Consider the following 21,487-nt stretch of genomic DNA (forward strand, 5'->3'; position numbering starts at 1 on the left):
GCTTGGGGTGGGAGGGAGAGAGGGGAGGGGAGGGGACCGAGGGGGGAGGGGAGGGACCGGAGTTGGGGGGGAGACAAAATGGCTTTTTTCCTCCAGACAAGAGTAGGTCCCGCCCACCACTCACCCACGTGACTTCATTCCTTCAGGATGCTGGCAGAGAGGGGAAGAGGAGGGGGAGGCTGGCGCGGCCGCTCCCCGCCACCGGGTGCCAGGCCCCTAGCCAGGACGAGACCCCTCCCTTCCCATGCGGCCGCCCCGACCCCGGAGGATGGATTCTCTTATGTTACCTTCCGCAGTTAGCCCCCTCCCTTCAAAATATGGGTTCCCCCCACTGACCCTGTGATGCCCATCCCTAGCTGGGGCGCCTGGAAAATGGTGAAATGGGGACTGGGCTGAAAGGTGGCCCGCGGTCCTCCACGCCCCAGCCTAGACCAAAGGGCGTGGGGCTCCGGAGGGGGACGCGAAGCCTTCAGCCAGGCGTCCGAGCGATTTTCATTCACTCCAAGTGACACTCCCTTAAAATTAATAACTGCATCTGGGAGGGCGAGCGAGTCCTCCCCGCTCCCCTTGCCCCCTCGGCGGCAGGGGCGCTGGCCCCGAAAAGCGGCGCACCGGGATCCAGCCTGGGCGCCTGGCAGGGAGCAATCGCCGAGAGGGGAGTGGAGATGCGGGGTGAGGCCGGGTGGGGGGCCTCGCCGCGGGGGGATCGGGTCGCTCTGGCGGAGCCTGCGCCCCCGGCGTGCTCGGGCAGAGAATGGAGGCCCGCTGAGGACGGGAACTCAGGCTCCGGGCCTGGGACACAATAATCCGGCCGAAGGCGAGAGGCCACACTGGACTAGGAAATGAGGCGCCGGGCTGTAAGGTGGGCCCGCGCCTTTTCTCCTGCCTGGCGCTGATTCCCGCATTTTTCGCTCGCGCCCTGCGCTGCGCGCTGCCTGTGCGCCTCCCTCGGCGCGCGGGCGGGAGAGTCGGGCGAGCGCCAAGACGGCTGGGCCCGACTCCCACTGGCGCCCCGGCTCCACCTGGCGCTGGGGCTCCGGTCCCCAGTGGCTCCGGCCGGAGGGAGAGAACGAGGAGGGAGGCTTGGAAACGCCGGGAGGAGCGGTGAGGCCGACGCCGGGGAAGCGAATCGATACTGCGTTACTGGACGCCCGTGGGCCTCATGAGGACGGTCGATTCCCTCATTCGTTATTCACGATTTATTAGGGATGGCGGCCGCGTCTGTCCCTCCAGAGAGCTCGATTATCCATCCGGCCAGCAGCGCCATTCAGCGCACTGACGGTGGGAGGCTCGAGTTAGAAATTAGGAAAGGAATCTTCGCCCAGTTTTGGAGCGCCTGCCTCCTCTTCCCTCGTTGCTCGCAGCCAAGGCAGCCGCGAAGCTGGAGGCCTCGGGTGAATGCTTTCGCCCTCTGGCCGGCGACCAGGAGACCTGCGCACACTGGCCGCCGAGTGACCCCAGCTCGAGCCTGCAGCCACACCAGCGGGACGGGGGCGGGGAGGAAGAGGAAGGGCGGAGAGACTTCCTTCCAGAGGGAGTGGTCCGAGAACCGGCGGGAGAAGGGCCAAGGGAAGATCCGGTCACCTGCTCCCGAGCCTGCAGGCGGAGAGGCGAGTAGTTCACCGGCCCCGGAGGAAAGGGGACCCGCCCGCTGTTCCCAGGCAAATGTGTCGCCGGCATCCTGGACTCTGCCAGGGAAGATGCGCTTCCACTCGCTCTGCAGGGAGGGGGGCGCGGGAGGGACTCCCAGCCAGCCGCCCCTTTCTGGCTACAAGACCCCGAACAAGAGAAACCTCTAACAGGGGCTCTGCGGAGATCTGGATCCTACCCACCAACCACACGGGCACCTGGGGGGCTGCCCCTCGGGGCATTATCAGCCAGTGGGAAGGGGGTTGACGTTCCTCGGCGGCCCATGAATCCTGGAGGGCTGCCCGAGGGGCCACCGGGGTCCATCCAATTATTCCTCGGTTGTTAAGCGCCAGACAGGAGAGAACCGCTACAGAGGAGTGTGCTAAGACCCCATTACCCACTAAAACTCCATTTTCATCTTTTGCGTCCTGGATGACTAGTCTCCACATTCCTGCCTTTCTGGTTTCTCAGGAGAACCTTCTGACCCATCTCCTCCCACATCGGAAGAGTTTCCTAGTCTTTTGTTCTACTGCTAGCCGACATAGAAAGCACCTGTCATGTGCCAGTGTCAAATACTGCGCTAGGAACTGGGAACTCAAGGCACAGGAGCCTGGCTATTGCGTGGGGCGCTCACAGGCCGGTGGGTGCAAACCCTGAAGGACACACAGCCTGTCCCTTTAGCGCCCACCGCTTCTGGTGTGAGCTCCCGCTAAGGGTGGGTGAGTACTGGGGTGGGCTTCCAGAAGAGGCCTCCTTTGAGCCGAGTCTGCAGAGACCAAGTGTCTATGAGAACTGCTTAAGAGTGCTTTGCACATTCTCCTCCACAAAGGTCGAGGCTCCCACTGCGCCCAGGAATGCGCCTCGTCAGACATTAGGCGCCCCTTGATTTTGTGTTTGCATCTCACGCGGTCCTCTAGCTGACAAGTGCATCAGAAGAGTCACAGTGTCTGTCACAGGCTAGGGGCTCGCAGAGGACAGGAACGCGGGAAATCTAGGCAATTACCTTCAGCATATACCAAGAGCTATTGCGAGGATCAGATCCCTTTAAAAACGGTGATGAGACAGAAGAGGGCGTCTCCTCTAGAGCTTTCCGGAACGTCTTTACCTCTGTGTCCTTTATACCTTTTATCTCCCCCAAACAAGGTCGTTGGTCAGTTTCTCCTATTTCCCAATCTTCCTGCCCCACTTCTCTGTGTAGTTTTAGGGAGAAAATGTGTTGTTTGCCTTTTTCTCTGATGCTTCTCATATTAAATGCGTCTATTTTCCCTCTCTCCATTGTCTTGAGGTCTTCCCCACTCACCCTGCCTAGTTCTCCGTCATGTCCCTTCTCTCCCTGTATCACAACAATGTTCTCCCTTTCTCACCTTTGTTTCTCTTCATACCTGTTTCTCTCTCTGTGTCTCTCTCATTCTCTTACCTTCCAAATGTAGTATTTGGAGATTGTAATATCGATTGAGGCAGACAATAGAAAACTGTCGAACCTCCACTGTAAATTCATTCTTAATCCTATGAAAAAAATGCATCCTGAAACGTGTTGCATGCACAGTGAGACAAAAACCTCTGTCTTTAGGTTTCCTGCGATCCAGCTTGGAGGCGGGGTGGGGGTGTGGAGGGAAGTGCTGGAGAAATTATCCCTTTATTGACTGAGCAGCAAGGAATTTTCAAGAACAGTGATTCTCCTAGAAAAAGTATTGCTGCTGCCATTTCAATGCAAAATTTGGCTTTTGAGTAAAAGGCTTAGGTTTTTATCTTCCGGGGGGGAAAAAAACCCAAAAGACAAAAAACAAACAAAAAACCACAGCGTCCCTGGGTGGGCTCGAACCACCAACCTTTCGGTTAACAGCCGAACGCGCTAACCGATTGCGCCACAGAGACCGGGTCGAGTGCTGGCGTGATGCTGAGCCGAGTCAATGGGAGCGAGCCTGGACGGCGCAGACGCCGTAAGAGATGCCGCCATCGGGCGAAATAAGTGGAACCTGGGGGAGAAAGGGAAGGATCCTGATGGGGGAGGGGGGCGAAAGAGCTTGGGAGGAGAGGACGAGGGACGTGCACGCCCTTCCCCCATTGGCTCGGCGAGAGGTCGACTCTAGCTATCCTCAGGTTCTACCTCGAACGTGGAGAGGCGCGGAATGTCCCTTTTTAGGGTGACCTGAGGTTGAGGATACGTGAAGTCGGCCCGCAGGAAGTCCCCCAAATCAGAACAACCTTCGGCTTCCAAACTCCCCTTCACAGCTGAACCCCTGCAGCCGGAGAATACCCGCGACGCCTTCCCCTTCCCACCTGCATCATTAAATTTCCATTTAATGTGCGCCTCCTATATACTAGGCACTGTTGTGGGCCAGTGAATATTCCCAGCCTAGGCAAGTGCCTGGTACACAGTAAACGTAGGATTTCTGGAGTGAATAAATAAGCTAGCACGACTAATACGACGAACTCATACATCACGTTGATAAGCGTCACGGTGCCCCTTCAGCTAGGGCCGCAGCCTCCTAAACCCAGTTTCACCAGCCCACGTGCGCGCAGGCTCCGCCCCCAGTCCCTGAGGTCCCGAGTCCAGGTCCGCCGAGATCCCACTATGCACCGTGTCGCAAGCCTCTTCCGCACCCACAGTGACTTTTCACTTCCGCTTTTCCCGCCTCCGTTTTGACTTCGCAACCAAACTACCTGTACTGGTGACCGACAGGGTCGTGCGACCAATAGAAAGCCCAGATGTCCAGGAAGAGTCCGCCTATCAGCCAATGAAGAGACAGCAGTGAGAGCGGTTGCGCAGTGAAGGCTAGACCCGGTTTACTGGAATTGCTCCGGCGATCGAGGGGTCCTAGTACACCGCAATCATGGTGAGATGCGGAGTTAAAGCAAAGGGGCATGGGGAAGGATTGAGAAGCGGAGGGGGTCGGGAAAGGCTTGGGGAAGAAAAAGGCCTAGCGCCGATGGAAGGAAGAGGTTTCAGTTCGAGGGGAGCGGGTCCCGGTGAGGACCAAGAGGGTGAGTGCGGCTCATCGCCGCCACACAGTGCTCATCCCAGCTGGAGAACCAGGGGTTCAGACGCCTCTGGAATAGAGAACGGGCGTACAGGAGCCTCCGCATCAGGAGCTGGGCCGGGGGCTGTGGCAGCGTTTGACCACCCGCACTGACCCCTCCGCTCTGTCTGTCCTAGTCTATTATGTCCTATAACGGAGGGGCCGTCATGGCCATGAAGGGGAAGAACTGTGTGGCCATCGCTGCAGACAGGCGCTTCGGGATCCAGGCCCAGATGGTGACCACGGACTTCCAGAAGATCTTTCCCATGGGTGACCGGCTGTACATCGGTCTGGCCGGGCTCGCCACTGACGTCCAGACAGTGTAAGTTTCAAGGGTCCCCGCCCACACCCAGGCCTCTTCTTGGACCATCCAACCCCGGCGTCTTGACCGGCCAAGGTGTCAGTCATCTACCACACACCACCAGTGAGTTTGAGACTTTGCCGCCTCCAAAAACATGTCCTTCCCTTTCTTTTTTCTTTTAGACAGGGACTTGCTCTGTCACCCAGGCTGGAGCTCAGTGGCATGATCTTGGCTCACTGCAACCTCCACCTCCCAGGCTCAAGCGATTCTCCTGCCTCAGCCTCCTAAGTAGCTGGGACTACAGGCGCGCCACCACCATGCCTGGCTAATTTTTGTATTTTTAGTAGAGACAGGGTTTCACCATGTTTGCCAGGCTGGTTTCGAACTCCTGACCTCAAGTGATCCACCTGCCTCAGCCTCCCAAAGTGCTGGGATTACAGGCGTGAGCCACCGCACCTGGCCTGACTTTGATTTTGACAACAATTTTCAGCGGACAAGACAAGCCCAATAGAAACACCTTGCAAGCAGTTGGGGTTTTAATATTACATCTCAGGGTTAGGGAAGCATTGGCAATGTGCCAAATCTATGGGAGCAGATTCTGGAGAGACAAAAGTCTGTAGGGAGGGAAATAATGAGCAGCAGTTTGAGAGCTGAACCTTACATTTAGCAGTGAGGGGAGAAGAGAAACCAGAGAAGAATAAGAGAGGAAAAGAACGGTGATAGGTTTTCAGGAGGGAATACGCGGTCACAAGGGGCAGGTGCTGCAGGGTACTGGTGGCCTGAGGAGCAGCAGGTCCTGGATTTGTTTCCTAGAAGGTGGAGAGACTAGCTCACAAGTGTGGGTGGATGCCTGTCAGAAAATGTTCTCATTTTGGCTGAGCGCAGTGGCTCACGCCTGTAATCCCAACACTTTGGGAGGCCGAGGCGGGCGGATATCTTGAGATCAAGAGTTCCAGACCAGCCTGGCCAACATGGTGAAACCCTGTCTCTACTAAAAATACAAAAATTAGCCAGGCTGGGTGGTGGGCACCTGTAATCCCAGCTACTCGGGAGGCTGAGGCTGGAGAATTGCTTGAACCTGACAGACGGATGTTGCAGTGAGCTGAGATTGTGCCACTGCACTCTAGCCTGGGCAACAGAGTGAGACCCTGTCTCAAAAAAAAAAAAAAAAGAAAGGAAAAAAGAAAATGTTCTCATTTCTCTTAAAACTTCCTGAGTCTCAAGAACATAACACTTACTGAGATCTCACCCAGCCTGCCCTTTTTTCCTGTCCTGGTAGAGTCAGAGAATGACATCCTGGGGTTTCTGTCAGTGTGAAGTCTCCCGTGAGCCTTCCCCTCTCCAGTCACTGCTGTTCTCACACCATTTCCTTTTCTTCAGAGGGCTTTTCTCACTGCATTTGCTTCCTTGTGGGCAATAACTGCTCATTTCACTAGGCCTCGGTTTCTTACCTGGAAGATGAAGCTCAAGTCATTTCTAAGGCTCTTTGCTCTGGTATCCTGAGACTCACTGCTTTTCCTCCAGCAGGTGTGGCATTGGTCTGCTCTATGCAAGGGCCTATCCTGGGGCTCTGAGATGGAACTGGCAAGCTGTGACCTTTTTTCCTTTTTTCACCAGAGCTACCAAATGGCCTTTTTCTAAGGCACCTTTCAAGTCTGTTAGCACATAGCACAGCAGTTGGTGCTGCCATTTTTTTTTTTTTTTTTGTCACCCAGGCTGGTAACATAAACTTAACTCTCTGCAACCTCCGCCTCCAAGGCTCAAGTGATCCTCCCACTTCACCCTCCCAAGTAGCTGGGACTACAGGTGTGCACCACCATGCCCAGCTAATTTTTGTAGTTTTTGTAAGAGACAAGGTTTCGCTATGTTGCCCAGAGCTGGACTCCTGAGCTCAAGCAATCCTCCCGCCTCAGTCTCCAAAAGTGCTGGGATTACAGGTGTGACCCACTATGCCCAGCCTAAACACTTTTAATATGGAACGCTTCACAAATTTGCATGTCATCCTTCTGCTAATCTTCTCTGTATTATTCCAGTTTTAATATATGTGCTGCTGGCCGGGCATAGTGGCTCACGCCTATAATCCCAGCACTTTGGGAGGCCAAGGCGGGCAGATCACGAAGTCAGGAGATTGAGACCATCCTGGCTAACATGGTGAAACCCCATCTCTACTAAAAATACAAAAAGCTAGCCGGGAGTGGTGGCGGGCACCTGTAGTCCCAGCTACTCGGGAGGCTGAGGCAGGAGAATGGCGTGAACCCAGGTGGCGGAGCTTGCACTGAGCCGAGATTGTGCCACTGCACTCCAGCCTGGGCGACGAGTGAGACTACGTCTTAAAAAAAAAAAAATATATATATATATATATATATACACATGCTGCCAAAGTGAGCACCAGTTGCTACTTCCTAACACATGTAACACTTTGCAGTTTTCCCTGGGCAGGGACTGAGATGATATGTCTCCTTATGTTCCCCTGACCTCAACCGGGTAGACACTCAGGAATATTCAATAATGACTTACTAACTCACTTTTCTCCTTCCTCAGTGCCCAGCGCCTCAAGTTCCGGCTGAACCTGTATGAGTTGAAAGAAGGTCGGCAGATCAAACCTTATACCCTCATGAGCATGGTGGCCAACCTCTTGTATGAGAAACGGTGAGTGCAAGTGTAGCTAGCACTGAGGGGAATGCAGACATCTTTGAATGTCATATGGAGTAGGTACTGAGGAAGGGGATTCTCCTTGTTTTTCCATCTCTTATTTGCAGGATAATATCCTTAATTTATGGGTGTGTTTTCTTTGGGCCTGTCTGACAACCAAATAGGAAAGAAAATACTTATGTTGGAAGAAGGCAAGGAATGCACATAGCAGATAAATTTGCATCTAGGTAAAAGTTAGTCCCACCAGAGTGTTCTGGGGTCTCCCCGCAGGAGCCACCGTTACCCTAGAGCTATTATGTCAGCACTGGGTTCTTGGGAATAGCAGGGAGCCTAGGAATGGGGTGTTCATTTTTGTCAGTTCTCTTTGAGGGATTTATGGTGAGAAACAAGGGGCCTAACTGTAGAATTCAGTGCAGAAATCTAGGATGGAACTGAAAGGAAACCCTGTGGGTGCTTTCTACCTCTGGGCAAACCTGGGTGGCCAGAATACAAGTTGAGCTCTCTTTTCGAGACGGAGTCTTGCTCTGTCGCCCAGGCTGGAGTGCAGTGGCGCGATCTCGGCTCACTGCAACCTCCACCTCCCGGGTTCAATCAATTCTTCTGCCTCAGCCTTCCACGTAGCTGGGACTACAGGTCCATATCACCACACCCGGCGGATTTTTGTATTTTCAGTAGAGATGCAGTTTCAACATGTGGGTCAGGCTGGTCTTGAACTCCTGACCTCAGGTGATCCACCTGCCTTGGCCTCCCAAAGGCCTATTATAGGCATGAACCACCATGCCCGGCCTGATCTCTTTTTTTTTTTCTTTTAACTTTTTATTTTGAAGTAATTTTTGTAATTTGTAAAAATACTCTTCAGCTTTCAAAAACTTTTTCTTTTTTTTTCTTTTTTGAGATGGAGTCTTGCTCTGTTGCCCTGGTGTGCAATCACGACTCACTGCAGTCTCCACCTCCCGGGTCCAAGTGATTTTCCTGAGTATCTGGGATTATAGGTGTATGCCATCACACCTGGCTAATTTTTTTTTTTTTTTAGTAGAGACAGGGTTTCATCATGCTGGTCAGGCTGGTCTTGAACTCCTGACCTCAACTGATCTACTGCCTCAGCTTCCCAAAGTGCTGGGATTATAGGCATGAGCCACCGTGCCCGGCAAAAAATCTTACAAAGTTGTAACAATTAACTTATATTTGGACATATATTAAATGGCTTGCTGGGTGCGGTGGCTCAGGCCTGTAATCCCAGTACTTTGGGAGGCCAAGAAAGGTGGATCACTTGAGGTCAGGAGTTCGAGACCAGCCTGGTCAACATGGTGAAACCTCATCTCTACTAAAAATACAAAAATTAGCTGGGTGTGGTGGTGCACGCCTGTAATCCCAGCCACTTGGGAAACTGAGGCACGAGACTTGTTGAACCTGGGAGGCGGAGGTTGTAGTGAGCCAAGATCATGCCACTGTACTCCAGCCTTGGTGACAGGGTGAGACTTAGTCTCAAAAGAAATAAAAAATAGGCCGGGCGTGGTGGCTCATGCCTGTAATCCCAGCACTTTGGGAGGCCGAGATGGGCGGATCTCGAGGTCAGGAGATCAAGACCATCCTGGTCAACATGGTGAAACCCCGTCTCTAATAAAAGTGCAAAAATTAGCTGGGCATGATGGCACACACCGGTAATCCCAGCTACTTGGGAAGCTGAGGCAGGAGAATCGCTTGAACCTGGGAGGTGGAGGTTGCTGTGAGCAACCTGCCTCAGCCTCCTGAGTAGCTGGGATTACAGGCGCCTGCCACTGCGCCTGGCTAATTTTTTTATTTTTAGTAGAGACGAGGTTTCATCATGTTGGCCAGGCTGGTCTCAAACTCATGACCTCATGATCTGCCCACTTCGGCCTCCCAAAGTGCTGGGATTACAAGCATGAACCACTGCGCCCAGCCAACGAAAAAAATAGTTAATAATATCTGGGATTATCTGGATAAGAACCTTAAAACCAAATACTATAACACAGCTCAGGGCCTGTGTTTGAACTTCCTATTATGCTGATGCCAAGTTACCATCTGAAGTAATTTTTACTGCAGTGTTTCAGAGGTGCATAGATGGTATCTCTGGGGTCCAGATTTTAAAAAGGGCCTGGACATTGCTCAGGTTTGCAGATCAATGCCTCAGCCTGTCCAGCCAGAAAAATCACTGATTTCAGATGGGCTCATAGAGGAAGCTCCCGGCGATAGTAGCTAAGAATCCAGAATTTTTCAGGTCACCTAATGTATTTTTTTTCTTTTCAATAAGAGTAAGTCATTTATTTTATTATTTTTATTATTTATTTTATTATTATTATTTTTTTGAGATGGAGTCTCACTCTTTCGCCCAGGCTGGAGTGCAGTGGTGCGATCATGGCTCACTGCAACCTTTGCCTCCTAGGTGCAAGCAATCCTCCTGCCTCAGCCTCCTGAGTAGCTGGGACCATAGGTGCATGCCACCACGCCCGGCTAACTTTTAAATTTTTTTGTAGAGACGGGGGTCTCACTTCGTTGCCCAGGTTGGTCTTGAATGCCTAGGCTCAAGCAATCCTCCAGCCTTGGCCTCCTCCCTAAGTGCTGAGATTACAAACGTGAGCCATCATGCCTGGCCTAAAAAAGTTATTTTCATGGTGGCTCATGCCTGTAATCTCAAACTGTGTGTGTGTGTGTATATGTGTGTGTGTTTCTATTTAGAGCTATAACTGAAGATCATGCCCTTAGAAATGACTGTGATCCAGGCCTGGCGCATTGACTTACGCCTGTAATCCCAGCACTTTGGGAGGCCGAGGCGGGCGGATCACAAGGTCAGGAGATCGAGACCATCCTGGCTAACACGGTGAAGCCCCGTCTGTACTAAAAATACAAAACATTAGCCGGACATGGTGGCGGGCGCCTGTAGTCCCCAGCTACTCAGGAGGCTGAGGCAGGAAAATGGCTTGAACCCAGGAGGCAGGAGCTTGCAGTGAGCCAAGATCGCGCCACTGCACTCCACTCCAGCATGGGCGACAGAGCGAGACTCTGTCTCAAAAAAAAAAAAAGAAATGACTGTGATCCAATAAGACATATGGATAACGTCTCTTTTACTGACTCTTTCTATTGAGGATATTGGCCATTTGTTATTTGGTATTTTATACAGATACTCCTTACCTTATGACCTGTTATAAGTTTAAAATATTGTAAGTTGAAATGGGTATTTTGTAGACATAGGATGCAAATACACAAAACACTATATCCAAAAATTGCTCACAGCAGAACAGTGTAAAGTATCTGTTGTTTCCTCTGTGATTGTGTGGCTGACCGGGAGCTGCGGCTCATTGCCACTGCCCAGCATCAGGAGTGGGTTTGGTACCACATATTGCTAGCCTGGGAAAAGATCAAATTTCAAAGCATAGATTCCACTGAATGCCTGTTACTTTTGTACCATCATAAAGTTGAAAAATTTTAAGTTGAACCATCATAAGTCAGGGACCATCATCTGTACATAAAGATCCCTAAGACTGATTTTTCTTTTTTTTTTTTCTTTTCTTTTTTTTTTTTTTTTTTCTGAGATGGAGTCTTGCTCTGTCGCCCAGGCTGGAGTGCAGTGGCGCAATCTTGGCTCACTGCAAGCTCCGCCTCCTGGGTTCACGCCATTCTCCTGCCTCAGCCTCCTGAGTAGCTGGGGCTACAGTCACCCGCCACCACGCCTAGCTAATTTTTTTTTGTATATTTAGTAGAGACGGGGTTTCACCGTGTTAGCCAGGATGGTCTTGATCTCCTGACCTAGTGATCCACCTGCCTCGGCCTCCCAGAGTGCTGGGATTACAGGCGTGAGCCACTGCGCCTGGCCCAAGACTGATTTTTCTTAAAGATCAGTGTCTAGAACAAGTTTCTGATGAGCTGCCATTTCCTTTTGACAGACAATGAGAATAACCCAGCCACTGAGTATCCCTCTTTGCCTTGCCTGCTAGGGGGCTCAAAACAAAACTTTGTGTTCGGTCTGAGTTATCTTGTATTATTTTAATGGTTTAGTTTTATGTTTCAGTGTTTTTCATATAAACTGCCTCCAATCTTTTCTCTAAAGGAGTAGAGGTATAAACATACACATAGAGGATTGAGTGATGGTAGGACCTTGGGTGAGGAGAGGGAGGATTAGAAGAAAACAATTCTGAAAGAAAGGAGGAGGACAAGAGGGTCAGAGGTGAGAAGGATAGAAAGGTAAGTGTTGAAGAAAAGAAAGTGAAAAAGTCTTAGTATTTCTAGCTGGCAGAAGAAGGGAGAGGGAGCTGGTCTCAGGGAAAGGGGATCTTCCTAAACAGGTCCTCCATTTCCCTTTGGGTCTGGGTCTAGGCCGGGGCCTTGTCTGAATAGGCTTGAACATGAAAGCGAGCGTTGTTGAGCTCTGGTTTCTCTCTCATGCTGGCCCCCACAGGTTTGGCCCCTACTACACTGAGCCAGTCATTGCCGGGTTGGACCCGAAGACCTTTAAGCCCTTCATTTGCTCTCTAGATCTCATCGGCTGCCCCATGGTGACTGATGACTTTGTGGTCAGTGGCACCTGCGCCGAACAAATGTACGGAATGTGCGAGTCCCTCTGGGAGCCCAACATGGTATGTTGGTGGCATGGAGTGGGACTGGGCTCTGAGGTACCCACCCTTGGTCATTAGGAAAAAAGTGTGTTTATGTGGCAGGTAATGGGGAGAATGGTGCAGGTGGGAGAGAAAGCCACAGCTGCTGCTCCTTGGAAGGGTATCCAGAAATTCCATCTGCGAGGCTGGCTGGCTGGCTCCAGAGGAGAGCATCTTCTGTTAGGAGACCACAGTTAGATATTTACCACAGCAGCAAGAATTCATTACATTGGGTTTACAGGGTTCTCGCATCCATTCATTGAGCAAACATTTAACTCAGTGTAGGGTTAGAGGCAGCTCAACAGAATGGGCTTTGGAACCAGGTTGTCTGGGTTGGAAACCTGGATCCACCCACCACCTTAGTTATTGTTCTTGGAGAAGCCAGTTTACCTCTCTGCCTCTACTACCTTGACTGTAAAATGGGGATAATAAAGTCTACCTTAGAAGTGGTGCTGAGGAAGCTGGGCGCGGTGGCTCATGCCTGTAATCCCAGCACTTTGGGAGGCTGAGGCAAGCAGGTCACCTGTTTGGAGTTCAAGACCAGCCTGACCAACATGGAGAAACCCCGTCTCTACTAAAAAAAAAAATGTTAAATTAGCCGGGCATGGTGGTGCATGCCTGTAATCCCAGCTACTCGGGAGGCTGAGGAGAATCGCTTGAGCCTGGGAGGCAGAGGTTGCGGTGAACCAAGACCATGCCATTGCACTCCAGCCTGGGCAACAAGAGCTAAACTCCATCTCAAAAAAAAAAAAAAAAAAAAAAAAAAAAAAAGTGGTGCTGAGGAAAACAAATGACTATATGTGCTGCCAAAGCGAGCACAAAAACAAGTGAGAAGAGATGAGATAGTGCTTGACGGCGAGGGTCGGCTGTCGTTATTGAGTGCCAGCTCTTCCGGGCATTGGGGAAAGTAGGTACAGTCTGCTTTCAAGGGCCCACTGCAGTCCAGTGAAGCAAGACACATCCAAATACCTGTTAAACTGCAGTTTGTTGGGAAGAGGAGGAAAGAAAGGGTCTGGGGGCAAAGGTACAGGAAGGGGCAGGTATGCTCAGTGACTGGAGAGAGCTGAGCCTGGCTGGATTGTGGGTTAAACATGGGGGGAAATGATGCTGGAGACTGACATGAGACCTCAAAGGGCCTTGAATGCCATGCCAAGGAGTTTGAACTCTGTCCTCTGCCATAAGGAACCTAGGGAATCAGGTGCCTTTAGGTGGATGTGACAGGCTGTTACCGCCTGCAGGAGGCACTGAGGTCCTGAGCGAAGACAGTGGCAGTGGGGAGGCAAGAAGGCAGCTGTCAAGGGGACTTAGTCACTTAAAACAGAAGCAAAGGAGGTAGAGACAGAGGATGGCTGGGTTCTCCAGCTAGGCTAGCCAAGACAGAATGTAGAAGGAACAGGTTTGGGGGAAGTGGGTTTGTGGTTGGACAGGTTGGGTTTTGAGGTACCTCTTAAGATATCCAGGATCAGAGCCCATCAGACAGCTGCTAAAGCACACTGGAGCTAAACAGGGATTCTTCTCCCTATTTTACAGAGGAGAAACTGAGGCTCAGTGAAGAGACATAACTATTTGCCCAATGTCACACTGCTGATTAGTAAAAGAAATTCAGGGCTTGAAGTCTCTTTCACTTCCCTTTACATAATTCTGCTTCCTTCCAAGGAAGGAGCTGAGAGGGGCTTCCCACATCCTGGGAATCATCCCTTACTTCAGGCATGTCTTGGGGCCACAGCTGGGAATCTTGAGCCTAGAAAAAAGAGAGTTAAGGGACCAGACCAAATCAGAGCCAGAGGCTGTGGTTTGAAGGGGTTCCACTCTGTTGGCAGGATCCGGAACACCTGTTTGAAACCATCTCCCAAGCCATGCTGAATGCTGTGGACCGGGATGCAGTGTCAGGCATGGGAGTCATTGTCCACATCATGTGAGTATGGGCTGGGAGAAGTCTAAAAGCTCTGCAGACACTCTGCCTCTCTCCCTTCTCCACAAATATACACCCCATTTTCCCAGCCCCCTGGTCACGTGTGAGATAAGAAAGGTGCTTTTGGCAGTCCTGGGTGAGCAAAAGTCCATGCCTCCCTATGGCTGGTAGCTGGCAGCCTACCCAGCTTCCTCTGGCCTCTGTCAGGTGAGGTTCTGTGACCCTGTGCTTACAAGAGAAATTTCTTCCGTAACAATGTCTCCAAAGTCTCAGGGATCCGTGTTGGGGTGAGCCACAACAAAGCTACTGCAGATGGATTGAAATTCTAGGTGGCTCGCATCCTCCCTCCAGCCCAGATCTGTATGATGTTCTGAGCTCTAGGGACCAATTTCCAAGCCCCAGCCAACTCCCTAAGTGCCATCCCCCTTGTCCTTTTACTTGTTTGGGGCCATCACGAGGAACCTGATTGGATAGAGTTGGAGGTATCCTTCCAACCACTTTCCTACATTGCAGGATAAGCATTTGGACCCTTTTGGGGGATAGCCTGCTTAATTACCGTGAAATACTATTTGGCTGGGCGCGTTGGCTCACGCCTGTAATCCCAACACTTTGGGAGGCTGAGGCAGGCGGATCACAAGGTCAGGAGTTCGAGACCAGCCTGGCCAACATGGTGAAACCCCATCTCTACTAAAATACAAAAGTTAGCTGGGTGTGGTGGTGGGTGCCTGTAATCCCAGCTACTCAGGAGGCTGAGGCAGGAGAATTGCTTGAACCTGGGAGGTGGAGGTTGCAGTGAGCCAAGATTGCACCATTGCACTCCAGCCTGGGCAACAGAGTGAGACTCTGTCTCAAAAGGAAAACAAAAACAAAAAACCCAAAAAACAGAATTTACCACCAAAGGTTTTTTTATGTTCTTTGGAGTGAAACACACCACACCTTCTTCTCCTTCCTAAGTGGCTTGTTCTCTAGGCTTGGAGGAGCTCTTCCCCCCGCTTTTTTTTTTTTTTTTTAGGTGGAGTCTCGCTCTGTTGCCCAGGCTGGAGTGCAATGGCGCTATTTCAGCTTACTGCAAACCTCTGCCTCCTGGGTTCAAGCGATTCTCCTGCCTCAGCCTCCTGAGTAGCTGGGATTACAGGCACGTGCCACCATGCCCAGCTAATTTTTGTATTTTTAGTAGAGATGGGGTTTCACCATGTTGGTCAGGCTGGTCTTGAACTCCTGACCTTGTGATCCCCCTGCCTCAGCCTCCCAAAGTGCTGGGATTGCAGCCATGAGCCACCGCGCCTGGCCAAGCTCCTTCCCTTCTTTGGAGAGCTGTGAAGTCTGACCCTGAATGATTTTCTGGGAAAGCCTCCCCGAGGTGGTTCCACCTGTGGAAAGCTGGCCCAGGTCTCTGTTCCTATCCCTCCTTCCTCACCACAGGCAGAGGAGATGAGCTAGCAGGAATGAACTAGAGCAGGGTATTTACACCTAGAGGCAGCAGGCAGCCATTTGTTCTGCTCCCTTGCCCCAGGGCGTGGGGCCTTGGTGCTGAGAGCCAGGAAAGCTAGTCACTGTCACGGTCCAGATGGGTAGAGATGTTTTCTTGTGCTTTTCTCCCTCTGCAGCGAGAAGGACAAAATCACCACCAGGACACTGAAGGCCCGAATGGACTAACCCTGTTCCCAGAGCCCACTTTTTTTTCTTTTTTTGAAATAAAATAGCCTGTCTTTCACTCCTGTTTTGTCTTTGATGCTTTCCTGCAGATCTCTGCCCTAGCTGGGCAGCTACAGCCAGCCACTCACTGTGTGTGGCTGGGCCCTCGGCTTGCTTTCTGGCTCGTGCTCTACTCCATCAGTGCGTGCCAGTGGGGACAATCCACATGTCACTTGCTGCGTGCTCCCTGTGTGCTAGGCCCCACACAAGTGCTTTACATGGTCTAGAATTTATTCATCATAATGACTCAAGGTAGTTGAGATTATCCTTGTTTGGAGAAGAAGGACAGTTAAATAACATACCCGAGTCTACTTTAATAAGTGATAAAGCGAGGACATAAACTCATGTTCCGTTGACTCCAGAGCTTAGAATTCTTTTCACTCAAACTCTACGGGAAAACCCTTACATCTTTTATTGCTTCAGGTAGAAATTTGGCCAAGTACCCGTAAGTAGTCTAGATTAGTGTTTCTTAACCTGGCCAGCACATTAGTCCCCTGTGGAATTCCTAAAACACATACCTTGATCCCACCCCTTGAGATTCCAACTGGCCTTTTAGGGGCCTGGGTACCTGTCTTTTCCAGAATTCCCCAAGTGATTCCAGCTTGCAATCTGCAGTACATAGATGGCCTAATAAGCAAGTAGAAAGTTTGCACAGCAGAGTGGTTCCCAAACATTAGCCCCCATCAGAATCACCTGGAGGGCTCATTAAACGTTTGATTCAGTAGATCTGGGTTGGAACCTGAGAATTTATACTTCTGACTCCCAGGTGCTAATGACACTGCTGGTCCAAGACCACACTTTGAGAACTACTGGGTTTTAAGCTAAGTGCCCAGATGGAGTAGATGAGGTGCACAGAGGTGACATGTTCAAAGTTATGTCAGGTGAGTGGCTCCTAGCCGGAGTTCGTTCTATACAGCTGGAGGAGCGGGGCGGTTTTTCCATTCTTCCATGTGCATGGTATTAACAGCTAACAGGCAGATTGGCCCTGGTGCTGTGGTGTTTGTTTTTTCCTTAAGAGTCTCATTGTTGCCCGAGCTGGAGTGCTGTAGTGCAGTCATGGCTAACTGCAGCCTCAACCTCCCAAGCTCAAGTGATCCTCCTGCCTCAGCCTCCTGAGTAGCTGGGACTACAGACATGTGCCATCACATCCAGCTAATTCTTGTTTTGTAGAGACGGGGTCTCACTATGTTACCCAGACTGGTACCGAACTCCTGGGCTCAAGTGATCCTCCTGCCTTTGCCTCCCCAAGTACTGGGCGTGAGCCAACAAACCCAGCCAGTGGTACTGTGCTTTTAACCACTGTTTATTAATTGCATCTGAAAGTGGGATGTCATTGACCATATTCTTTCTCCAAACTCAAGCCATACATTGATTTAGCCGAAGCTGCCTCTAAAACTAGGACCAAAACTTTTTAATTCTGGAAAGAAAAAAAAAAAAAAGGTTCGTTTCCCAAGGACTCACACATAACAGATGTACACAAAGCTTTTTGAGTTTTATTTTTTTTCCTCAGGTTGGAGATTCATCGTAACATGCATGCATTTTCAAACAGTAACAGGGTCTCAAACTGTTTAAAGCAGACGTTAGACAAGCACAGGGGATTGAAAATTCCTATTTAAAAAAACTGCAGTGGGATATGGAGAAGTCACACACTTGGTGGGGTGGTGGTTTGTCCTGCTTCCCCAAAAGGTGGATATGAACTTCATTCACATTTTTTAATTTCGATGATCTGACCTGATGCTGGGGTGTGCTGAGCAGTACTGCCCCCTCCCTCAAGGGCGTTGGCTCCCACCGCCTCACACAGTGGCTCTGCGCAAGGGCAAGAGGCTCCTGTGGAAACTTCTGCCCTGGGATACTGGCACAAGCTGCCAAAGGACAGCTGAGTCTCCTTTTCCCCATGGGGCACTCTTCATAAGCAGCACATTCTAGAGGAGGGAGAGGGCCATGTCACTGCCCCCTGCAGATGGCTGGTAGATTGGGAAACAGTTGTCTGAATGGGTTTTCCCTTTCAGGACCTCCTGCCCGCATGACTGCCAGAAAAGAGATGAGGCTCCTAGACTTGGGGGGGCCACAGGTTTAAGGCCAGAGCTCTGAGTGTTGTTTAAACGCACTGTCCCTTCCAGCCCCCAACACCTGAGTAATTCACATGCTGGGGTGCTGCAGTTTTCTCTCCCACCCTGAATTGGTAAAAAGACAACTAGGGGGTAGGACTGGCTACTGAGAAAAGTCCTGGGTCTTTGGTCCACCTCCCCAAGGTATGCCCTGGCAGACCATGAAGACAGGAAAGGCAGGGCAGGAGTCTAGCCTCACGCCCTGAGCGCTACCAGCAGGCCTGTTTGAGGCCAAAAGCACAGGCAAGAGAAAGAGTGAAGTAGGGAGAGGGGATAAAGAGCTGCCTGTGGTGGGAACTTAAAAGACTGCCACTGAGAACAGCCACAGGGGCCACTCGTGCCGCCTGCCACAGACCAGCAACCCCTGAGCTAGAGAAAGAAGGAGAGGTGGAGCACTGCTTCAGTCTGTGCCCCTCAGCTGTGGCTTCCCGGCATGCCCTGTGACCCCAAGCCGCAGGGTACAGGAAAGGAGTTTGTGCTGGGGGACACAAAGACCCAGTGGTTAATTAACAGGAACCAGGGCCAGGGGCCTTCATCTAGAGGTCAGTGGAGTCTCCAGGGCACTCATCACTGTGGCTGGGAGACTACAGTGTCTCGGCTGTGGACTTGCGGAAGAAGAGGGGGAAGGATGGGAGAAGGGGTGACTGGATGCCAGCCAGGAATCCTAGCCTTAGCCCTATCCTGGCCTCGCCTAATCATCCATGTCATTATTCTTACACCCTTCTTCTTGGGAGACCCAACATTATTCTGAGATGCCATGAGACTGTTTAGCTTTTCTTCATGGCCCCAGGGAGTGAGGCTGAGGGTAGTCACTTCCCCTCCCATGCCTTCGACTGCCCAGTAAAAGAATGGCGGGACCCAAGGAGGAAAGAGTGGGGGCAGACAATGCTTGGGGGATCAGTCCACTTTCTCTACATTCAAACTGCAGAACGAATAGAATACCATGACAAAAAGAAGAGTAAGGAAACTTGTATAAACCAAGATAAATAGCTTTTAAACATCTGAATGCCAAAAATTGGGGGCCAAACTCAAGGTTTTGAAGATAGCACAGCGAATGACTTTTAAAAAAAAAATTGAAAATCCACCAAACCACAGCTCAAAATGTTGTGACCCAGTCAACAATACTGTCAGAAAAACAAAAAGCATTTGAAACAGAATGCTACCTCTCAAAATGTAAACAATATACAAAACACACACACATATACACACACACACACACACACACACACAAACTCAATGTTAAACAAGTTAGATACCTGGTAGTCGTCTTTAACAGGTAAGAATGTGTTACACTTTCCATACACATTATGGCAACATGATCAGCAGACCAAACGCAGAGAAGCCGGTAGGAGCCTGAGGCCACGGAGGCTGCTGGAAGACAGCTTTCCAAGCTTCAGAGATGCTGCACCTGACGAGGAGCAGATCCAAACTTCCATTCTTCATTATGACGTGGGGAAATCAAGTCCAAACATTATTCCTACATAATCCCTTTCCCAAGTCAAATTTGTTTTCTCCACGATCCAGTTGGTTTCAAGTTCCCTAAGTCATGTAGTGGTCTTGCAGCAGTTGTTCAGACCTACCTATGGCCCCTTCCTGGGGCCAAGGCAGTGGTTTGACCCCCATCTGCCTCTTCCAGAAAGGTTTCCCATCCAATCCAGCAGCCCCAGTGAAGTCCAAGAATGCCGTCTCCATTCTTTCCTGACCTATATGCTGTGAGTCAGGCACAGAGACAGTGCTGGTTCCTGCTTCGGAAGCTGGGCTTGGCCAGGTTTGGAGGGAGCCACAGGAAACCAATCTATTCATTCAAAATGGTTTCACAAGTGATCTTCACATCTTTGGGGTTATCTACAAGTTTGACCATATCTCATCCCAAATCCCCAGTTCCTGGTTGAGGGGGTGAGAAGATGCAGGAATGTACCTCCCCCAATGCAGAACAACAGGGCTGTTTCTCTCCTGGCCAGAGCAGTCTGTGGCTCAGTTCTGAGGGCCTGGGTGGCAGGCTCCGAAGGCAGGTGGAACACCTGCAGGAAGCCACTCCTTCCAAAAAAGCTTGTGGGCTGCAGATCTGCTAAAAGTCTAGAGCGGGGCAACAAGGAAAAACAGCCCCAAGGCTGGGTCCAGGTCAAAACCCACATCAAGCCTCCAAACCGGATTTCCTGGATCCACCCTCATGTAACTAGGAAGCCACCTCACGTCTGGACGCCACACTCTTAAGATGGGGGCACCTTGCTGGCTGTAACTCTCCAGGCACAGGGAGACAGATCTCCTACAAGGTCATCCCAGAACTTAAGGAGGTGTCTCTGCTAAAGAGCACTCCAGGCGCTTGGAGATCTGCCCAGAGCTAAGAGCTTGGCTAGAAGTGAGAGTGCCTGGGAGGAGGTCAGAAGGAAGAAGGAAACAGATCGAGGGCACAGGGCCTCATTTGATACATCAGTTTCTGAGGTTTTCCCAAAGGGAAATAACCATTTAAACATGAGGGTCCTGATAAATCCAAAGGTACTCTAGTTCCTCCTGACCTAGTGGGAGGCAGGCTTTACAGAGAGGACTTCTGAACTCCAGGGGCTAAGAGAGCCTGGGGCTTGGGTGATCATCACAGGGTTCTCTGAGAACCAGGTGTCCGAGAGCCCAGACGCTTTCCTGCCCCTCACCATCCCATGAGGATGAATTTATTCCCCTCTGAGATCTCTGATTCTGATCTGAGATCTCTGGTGTTGACCTGTTGTGTTCCAGACAGGATGGAGGAATAACGCAACATTTCACTTGAATCCAAGGGAAAGGTGGAGGACGTTGTGCACAATACTCCATAAAATTACAAAGTTAATCCAGACAAGAGCAAATGCAGCAGGGCGAGGTGTCTGACCTCTCCAATCTGGCATCATAGCACTTGGCTCTGGAAGGACCCTTGTGCTGGGTCTACTGGGTATCTCTTTAATTGAAGGGAACTGAGAGCTCGGCAAAGTTGGGGAGGGTGGGTAGGCTGATGAAATATGATTATAAATAGCAAACCTGGAGCAATGAAATTTCAGAAACAAAACCCAAATAAACCCACGAAGTCATCTCTAGCCCCACGGTATCTTAAAAGATTACAAGGTACCAAAAAGGGAACCCCTTTTTAACGTGGGTGTCAAATGGGGGGAAAAAATCAAGGGTAAGCAGAAGGTGGGGTTACATCCTGTGAGCAGGTGCACACACAGCACATCCCCCTCCTCTTCAGCTAAAGTCTCTTTCGGTGTCACAGGCTGCAGTCTCATTGCCAAAGCCCTCTCAAACCCGACTCTGCTCCCACCCTCCCATCTAGCCCAAATACACCCTTCTCCCTAACTCCCATTCCCCGACCCCATATCCAGCTCTCTGGCTCTGGCTGAAGGTAGAAGAGAACTACGTCAGGATGTTGGACATAAACTCGTTGAAGCGTTTGGAGTACTGCTCAGGGTTCACAGTCGAGATCTCGGCCCCTGCCTGTAATACACAAGAGGCTGATTCAGGTTGAGTTCCTGTGCCCCAATCAGGAGGCTGCACCTGGGAGGAGCCAGCGTATTCAGGAGCCTCTTATTCAGTAT

The 21,487-nt window shown here is 50.9% G+C and overlaps 3 protein-coding genes, 1 non-coding gene and 1 pseudogene across 5 annotated transcripts in view; 2 read left to right on the forward strand and 3 right to left on the reverse strand.

The window, feature by feature from the left end:
* The first annotated feature begins 193 nt into the window (after positions 1–193).
* LOC116474731 (uncharacterized) lies at positions 194–2,902 on the forward strand. The gene has a single exon (XM_032163425.2). The coding sequence runs from the start codon at positions 1,209–1,211 to the stop codon at positions 1,797–1,799; it is 591 nt and encodes a 196-aa protein (XP_032019316.1). The 5' UTR covers positions 194–1,208; the 3' UTR covers positions 1,800–2,902.
* Positions 2,903–3,430: 528 nt separating this feature from the next.
* Positions 3,431–3,504, reverse strand: TRNAN-GUU (transfer RNA asparagine (anticodon GUU)). The gene has a single exon. It is a non-coding gene; the product is annotated as a tRNA-Asn (tRNA).
* Positions 3,505–4,300: 796 nt separating this feature from the next.
* Positions 4,301–15,838, forward strand: PSMB3 (proteasome 20S subunit beta 3). Its single transcript, XM_032163424.2, has 6 exons — positions 4,301–4,466; positions 4,787–4,971; positions 7,492–7,599; positions 12,017–12,194; positions 14,033–14,127; positions 15,732–15,838. The coding sequence occupies exons 1-6, from the start codon at positions 4,464–4,466 to the stop codon at positions 15,778–15,780; spliced, it is 618 nt and encodes a 205-aa protein (XP_032019315.1). The 5' UTR covers positions 4,301–4,463; the 3' UTR covers positions 15,781–15,838.
* Positions 6,918–7,012, reverse strand: LOC116475995 (U6 spliceosomal RNA; annotated as a pseudogene).
* A 1,452-nt stretch (positions 15,839–17,290) lies between the features above and the next one.
* Positions 17,291–21,487, reverse strand: part of PIP4K2B (phosphatidylinositol-5-phosphate 4-kinase type 2 beta) — a 35,571-nt gene continuing 31,374 nt past the window's right edge. For both annotated transcript variants that reach the window (XM_032163429.2, XM_032163430.2), the window contains exon 10: positions 17,291–21,386. In XM_032163429.2, the coding sequence (XP_032019320.1) occupies positions 21,306–21,386 (81 nt within the window). In that variant the 3' untranslated portion in view covers positions 17,291–21,305. The remainder of the gene's footprint in view (positions 21,387–21,487) is intronic.

This window comes from Hylobates moloch, unplaced genomic scaffold (assembly GCF_009828535.3).
Source record: "Hylobates moloch isolate HMO894 unplaced genomic scaffold, HMol_V3 SCAFFOLD_10, whole genome shotgun sequence".
Lineage (NCBI taxonomy): Eukaryota > Metazoa > Chordata > Mammalia > Primates > Hylobatidae > Hylobates > Hylobates moloch.